At 62.2% G+C, this 7,128-nt stretch overlaps 1 protein-coding gene across 1 annotated transcript; it reads right to left on the bottom strand.

Annotated features, from left to right (window-relative positions):
• Positions 1-2,604: 2,604 nt before the first annotated feature.
• CRABP2 (cellular retinoic acid binding protein 2) lies at positions 2,605-6,774 on the bottom strand. Its single transcript, XM_058700640.1, has 4 exons — positions 6,548-6,774; positions 3,737-3,915; positions 3,474-3,590; positions 2,605-3,062 (listed from the first exon to the last, which is right to left on the bottom strand). Exons 1-4 carry the CDS (start codon positions 6,615-6,617, stop codon positions 3,012-3,014), a joined length of 417 nt encoding a protein of 138 aa, XP_058556623.1. The 5' UTR covers positions 6,618-6,774; the 3' UTR covers positions 2,605-3,011.
• Between the last annotated feature and the right edge of the window lie 354 nt (positions 6,775-7,128).

Below are 7,128 nucleotides of genomic sequence, written 5' to 3'. Positions count from 1 at the left end.
ATTAAAACAAAGCAACTGGCATCCAGAAAGCCTAGATTCATCTCTCCATTTCTGAAAACAGAACCACCAGCCCCCAGGACCGAAGCCAGAGAGCCGTTCTGGGCACTCTGCCTTTTCTAACCCCTGGTCCCCTGACTCGTGCATCACGGGGTCTCTACCCTCTGCCCCAGCGTCTCCCCAGCCTCCTGCCCCCCCACCCCACCCCCTGCTTGTCTCTGCTCCATCTTTGCGTGGCAGCCAGAGGGATGCCACCCCCTTCAGTGCCTCATCAGTGGCTCATCACTGCCCTTGGAATCAAATAAGAAATATTTACTGTGGCCTCGGGCCCCTCAGGTTCTGCCCGGCCCAGCCCCCGAAGGCCCCAGCTGGCCTGCACTCCAGTCCCCAGGCCCAGGGCAGCCCCAGACTGTCCCTAGGGCCTTCCCCTGCGATTCTCCCTGCCTAGAGTACCCTCCCGTCTGCTTCACCCCACTTCAGGCCCCCCGAAGTTCTCCGTCCTCCAGAGCACCTGCGCCCCCAGCACCTCTGCCCACCCCCAGGGTAAATGAGGCCTCCTCTGGTGCTCTCCCCCTCTGCCCCCCTTTCCTTCAAGCACCTACATGGTTACGTGGTCTGTGCTTATGAGCTGACCGGTGCGTTTATGTCTTTAATCTTCTGGTTCCCCGCTACAGGTCTGTTCCCTCCCCCAGGCCCCACGAGGGCAGCCATCTTGTCCATTGGATTCATTTCCAAGTTCCCAGCACCCAGCAGGGTGCCCGGCTTCCGGGAGGCTCTCAGGAAACAGTAGGCGGATGTGGACACGAAAAAGGGCCCACCATTGCCCCCACCCCCCCACTCAGGGGACTGGGCTGCCCCAGGACTCTGGACATCGTGTCCCCACTCCGGGGCCCTGACCTTCTGCTCTCAGCTGCAGCACGTGGCCTCTCGTGGGGCAGGAGCTGGAGGCCCTGGCCCCAGGGCACCCCAGTCTTTCAGGGAGTGGAGGCTCACCTGCCACACACAGGCTGTGAAGCGTGACCGCTGGCTGTCAGCACTGCTGGGGGAGGGGCCGCTGCCACCGAGAAGCCAAGCTCTGGAGAAGCGCTGGGCCAGAGGGCGCCTGTGGTGCAGGTACGGGAGGTGGGGGTGGAGCGGGGAGCACACGCAGGAGGGGGTAGGGGCCACGTCTTAAATGGCCTCTGATGCCAGTTTGGACTGTATTCTGGACAAAAAGAGGGGCTGCAGCTGATGGGAGTTTTATTTTGTTTTATGGATTTTTGAACAAGGCACTGACATAATACAGCTCATTTATTGAAGAGCCCCCTCTCTCGCCCCCGGCAGCATTTTGGAGGGTGGGTCTGAGAGGTGGGACCCTCGTTTCCTGACGTCTTACTATTGCTAGGTGCTATGTACATGCCTTTGTGAGGTGGACGTTGTACATAATTGCCATGTTATAGATTAGAAATCTGCAACCCTCCTCACAGGAAAGTGCTCCTTCCCATCCCATGGGGCTCTGGGGGGCTTGTCACACCGGCCCACCTGTCCCGTGGCCATGGCAGGGCACGAGGTCCAGGCCCCTTGCCCTGACAATAGCCAGTGGGCCGAGGGACAGTCATGCGATCCAGCAGAATCGAATCCTTTCTGGGATGAAGATATGGACCCTGGGAAAGAGTCCTTCTTTTGGGGGACCCCAAGCTGTGACCATGTAAGCATGGGGCATCTGAAGACCATTTTCCATGATGGAGGGGAAACTTCTACGTGACAGGATTGAGCGTGGCCAGAGCACAAAGGAAACGGAGAGGACAGGATGGGGGCAGGGGGGGGAAGAGGCTGGTGACCTTGCCTGGATTTGGCTGGACCCCACTGAAACTTCCCCGCACGTAAGTCATTGGATTACAGATCTAAGGCTCAAAGAAACAAAGCAACTCGCTTGAGGTCACGTAACCATAAGCAGCCGGTGACAGAGCAGACCCCACGACGCCCTGATGGTGAAGAGCGGGGCAGGCCAGGTTGAAGGTGCTGTTGCCTAAACAGCTGAGCCCTGAGCCGGTCTGGTGGGGGGCTTGGCCTGCGGGAGGGGGGCAGGCACTTGAGAGGTCACCATGGAATTTAGGAGGACGCGGTAGAGCCTGGACCCGAGAGTGGAGGTGTGGGAAGGGGCGTGGGGGCCGGCAGGGGGGGTGTGCAGGTCTCAGGGCTGAGATAGTGGAGTCCCATCAGGGGGAGCCCCGGGCAGGAGCAAGGTCGGCCTGTGGGCAACAGTGAGCTCATCTGGAACCATGTGGGAGGCCAAGGCCAGGCCTGGGGTGGCCCAGATTGGAGCTGGAGGAGAGGAGGAACAATTGGAGGAGGAAGCTGTGTCGCCATCATGGAAAAGTGGGAGTCAGCTCCTGCGGGGGCGGGGGGGGGGGTGGGGATGGGGGTGGGAGTGCCCCTGCTGAGAGGACTGGAGAAGGAGGCTGGAAGAGGGGAGGGGTGGGGGGGGTGGGCGGAGGGAGGGACGAGGGGAAGGCCCATCCCTCCTCTCATCCTGCTGCTTGAACACCTGCCTCCCACACTGCATTTCAGAGGCAAAGTGGAACTCATGCGACTCATCTGTCCCCTTCCCAAGGAGCCAGAGACGGGTTGTATTTTTCAAAACATTTTAATAAAATTAACCAATAAATATTCTACACTGTGTAGGCTACCGGGACAAAGAGTGGAAACCAGAGGGCCATCTTTCCCACTGGGGCCCTCAGGTCCCCTCACAGAGAGAAGGGCTGTGCTCTGGGCTGGTTTGGGACTGGGACTGCTGGCTGGGGAAGGGGAGTGATTCTGGACCAGGTGATCAGGGTTCTTACCATCCATCCCTCTTTGTTGGGGGAGCAGAGGAAGGGGAGGCCCCAAAAAGCAGAGCCCCGCTGGAGGCATCCCAGCATCCCCGGGAGTGAGCGGGGTGAGGGGAGAGCTAGCCTAGAAGGAAGGGGGAAGGGCAGTGGGGCAGGGAGCAGGGGCTGGGGGGCGGCTCTGGAAGCCCTTGGACCGTCGGCCGCTCACTCTCGGACATAGACCCTGGTGCACACGATATCATCCGCCGTCATGGTCTAAAAGGACGGAAGTCAGAAGTCATCGTTAACCTGGAAGGCCCCTGGTCCTGCTTCTAGATTCAGAATGGACAGGCAGGGGCTGGCCCCCAAAATGCCCTGGTGTCACGGGAGGGAGGACGGCATAGACCGCCCGGGGCTGTGTCCCACATACTCCTCCCCAAGCTGTGAGGACGGATTGCCCAGGTGCCACCCTGCCGCCTCAGCCCACATGGCTTGCTCCACACGGGACACCATTGCACAGCCACAGGGCAGCAGCCTGTGGGACAGGGACAGCTTAGTCCTTCCCCAGCAGCGCCATCAGGAGGTGGGGAGCCCAGCTACGGTCGGTCTTGAACCTCCAGCGCCCTGCAGCGTCCCAGAAAAGCCCGAAGGTGGCACCGGGCTTGTGCTCAGCTGGGAGCAGCTTACCAGGACCAGCTCCCCGTCGTTGGTCAGCTCCCTGGTCCACGAGGTCTTGGGACCCTCTCCCTTCAAAAGCCTCTGCTCGCAGACCAGTTTGTTCTCACTCTCCCATTTCACCAGGCTCTGCAGGAGAGAGGCCAGGTGGGCTGGGCCCGCAGCAGGGTGGGTGCCGCGAGAGGGATTTGCTCCGCTGGAAGGATCCCAGAACACTCCGGAAGACGGCACGTGGTGAGGCAGGGCAGTGGAGGCCATGACCCCGAGGGACTCACCTTGCAGGGTCTCCCGTCCACCGTCTGCTCCTCGAACTCCTCTCCGATCTTGAAGTTGATCTCCGTGGTACGCACCGTGGTGGAGGTTTTGATGTAGAAAGTGTCTCCTTCCTGCTTGATCTCCACTGCCGGCTTGGATGCCGCCGCCACGGCGATCTTCCTCAGCATCACGTTCACCCCTGCAGGGAGGTGCAGGGCAGGCGCCCTCACTTCGGCCCAGTTCGCCTCACTTGCCGCCCTGCTTGACACCCTCCGCTGGGGTGGACTCCACAGAGTCACCGTCTTCACCCCTGCCCAAGGGCAGGCCAGACCCGGGATCCCCAGCCAGGCCCCGCCACTCCCATCCAGGAAGTAGGGGCCACTTTCCTTCCTGCCGGACCCACCTCCCCTGTCTGGTGCTGGGTTGGCCTTCATGTGCCCAGTCTCTGTCCCTCCCCAAAGTGAGGAGCAGGGATTATCAGTGGGTGACGAGGAGGGGGGCGGCTGGTCCCCTCTTACAAATGGCCTGGGGAAGCCAGAGATTCTGCAGTGAGATCCACTCGGCCCTGACATCCACATGGCTCGGCCTCTCTGGCAGGCCAGGTGACTCTGGGCAGGTGACGCAACCTTTCTGGGCCTCGGGTTCCTCAAGCATAAAGTGGAGCCCACAGCATGGGTGACGTGTGCAGGACTTAGCACACGCGGCACTGGGTACACCTTCCAGCTTTCAGGAAACAGGAGCTCTTATTATTATTTTTACTGAGAAAAGGAAGTCGAAGAAAAACCCAGAGCTTTTTCTGCGAGAGCTCACCTGCCCTCCTGGCTCCTCTCCCCTCGCGGGATGGAAAGCGACACTGCCCCCCCTCCCCCCCATATGTTCCTTACTCTAGGATCGTCCTGACCTCAGTGGTCAGGTCTTCTCGTTCAGCCTCTGTGGACTCAGAGTCCCTGTGCCTGCCCCCCACATCCTTCCCCACACTGGACCCCTTCTCTTTGCTCCCCAGTCTCTAAGAAGGGTGGCGAAGCCAGGAGACAGCATCTGTCCCAGGAAGAAAAGCAGGCAGGGAGGCCTACCTGGCAGGGGAGTGTCTGAGCATCACCCCGCTTCCCCTGCTGGGCGCCCCCACCCTGACCTGGAGCAGAGACCTTCAGGGAAGCAAGGGGTGGGGATCGGGGGGGGGGGGGCAAGCAGGGTTGGGCCAGGGAAGCCGAGCTCCCTGGCCCTCCTACAGACCTGGGTTCCTACAGAAACAAATCCTCTTTCCCCTTGGCACCAAAGCAGACCTGCTCTGTTCCAGAAAGGGACAGGGAGAGCGGATGGACTCCCCCAGGGGTCCCAGGAGCCCCCTTCTTGGCTGTTGGGAGAAATGGCCGAGGTCCCCGGGCCCGGTCACCTTGGTAGAGGAGGCCCATCCCACCCTGTCTCCACCGTGTTGCCCCCTGAAAGTCCAGCTCACCGTCTGACAACCATCTTCCCCGTTACAGGAACAGAATCTGCTCACACAGCCCGCCTACCATAGTGGATGGGACACGTATCCCCCAACACCACCTGGGCATGCCTCACCAGGAAAGGGATCCTTGACTGGGGCAGAGGGGGCAGGGAGGGGCCGAGGTTCCTGCAGAGGCAAGGCTGGGCGAGGCCGGGCTCGCAGGAGACCCCGCTCCAGCCAGGGCTGTTTGTCTAACGGGTCTGTTTTCAATCTGCCCCCAGCAGGGCCTGAGGAGGGCACGTGGCTCTGAGAGACCCTGCAGGGAGGACAAACAGACCACAGACAGACAGACCACAGGGTTGGGCTTGGGCTCTTAGTCTCCAGCTGGGCCTGTGGGTGTGTGCCCGGCCACCTCGGGCCTCATCCACTGGGGACAGGGGCCAGAATCCAGACAAGGGGAGGGAACGCATCTAGGCTTTCTGAAGGGAGAGTCTTCATTTTGGTTTTTAGTTTCAGCGAGGGCAGAGTGGGGAAGAAGGGAGACATGCCTCGAAGGAGTGCTGGGGTTAGGGGGCAAGAGCTAATGGCCAGGCATGATGGAAACAGCGTTCCAGACTCTTCGGAGGTCCAGACTCACCCACACACAAGTGCCCCCCCACTCCCCCTGCCCAACCGGGGTCACTGTGTTCAGTCTAGAAATGGATGGCATGCTTACCCGCAGGCCGCAGGGCTCCCAGGTGGCGGCTTCCCAAATGCTCCCCTTCCCAGAGCCCCCTCCCAGCAGCCTGGGCTGGGGTAGCTCCCCACACACCTCAGGGCACCCAGGAGCTGGGAAACGCAGTGAGACTAGCCTCCACTCCCCCCACCTTTAACCCACACACCCGGCAGGGCTGCGGGTGGGGGGGGGGGTCTCAGGGGAGGGAGGGAGAAGAGAGCCCGCAGTTTTTCGGGAATGGGGGGCTGGGGTTTCACTCGAAGCCATTTGTTGAAATCTAAGAAAGTGATAATTATGCAGAGACTTGGGCCTCTGGAGCTGCCCGCCTAGGGAAGCAATAGTCTCACGGATGGAGGGCGGGGGCGCAGAGTGGAACGCGCTGAAGCGGGAGGCCGTGCGGGGACTGGGCTACTGGCCACCGCGGGGGGCCAGGGGCCAGGGGCCAAGAGGCGGCAAGGTCTCCGAGGGGCTCCCCTGCCCCATCCCCGGGGACACCGACCTCGTGCTTTCTACTCGATCCACAGGCTGGTCGCTCAGGACCTTTAGGTCCCGGCCCTGAGCCCCCGACCCAGGCGCTCGGCCCCCTTGCTCGGGGACGCCGACGCCCAACCTCCCCCGCCCGGATCCCCGCCCTCCTTTCTTTCCCGTGCCCACCTCGAGGCCCCGGGCGCCCGAAAATCTCCTTACCCAGCACTTTGAGCAAATCCTCGAAGTTTTCCGATCGGATGATCTTCCAGCTGCCGGAGAAGTTGGGCATGATGCTTTGGTCGGAGCACTGGACGCCGAGTCTTTTCGTCAAGAGAGATGTCGCCGTCGCCTGGTCGTGAGACTCGAGAGCCAGGACACGTCCCAGGACAACCCCGGAGCTGGCTTGGGCTCCCGCGCGGGCAGCTTTTATACCCTGCGCCGGGCCCGCCCCTGCTCGAGAGAGAGAGAGAGAGAGAGAGAGAGAGAGAGAGAGAGAGAGATGGCTCCGCCTCCCGCCCCGCCCCCCACCCCACCTGGGGGGCCCTGAGCCCCGGCTCCCCGGCCTCTGGATCTGGCCCCGGGGCCGGGTGCAGGGCTCGCCGGCCCGAGACAGCTGGCTCCCGCGCCAGGGGTGTCTGGGGAGGCGACACGGGCCGAGCGCTCGGCTTGGGCTCTCAGCCGGGAGGAGGGGGCGCCAGGCCCGGGGCGCAGATACCCAGGTCTCACGTCCTGCAGCGCGAGCCCCAGGGTCACGTCTCGCTCGGTCCCCACCTGACTCGGTGCGCTCGGCCCCGTGGCGC

Source organism: Neofelis nebulosa, chromosome 15 (assembly GCF_028018385.1).
Source record: "Neofelis nebulosa isolate mNeoNeb1 chromosome 15, mNeoNeb1.pri, whole genome shotgun sequence".
Taxonomy (NCBI): domain Eukaryota; kingdom Metazoa; phylum Chordata; class Mammalia; order Carnivora; family Felidae; genus Neofelis; species Neofelis nebulosa.
Note: the sequence above shows the minus strand (reverse complement) of the source record. Positions and strands in the feature narration are given on the sequence as shown.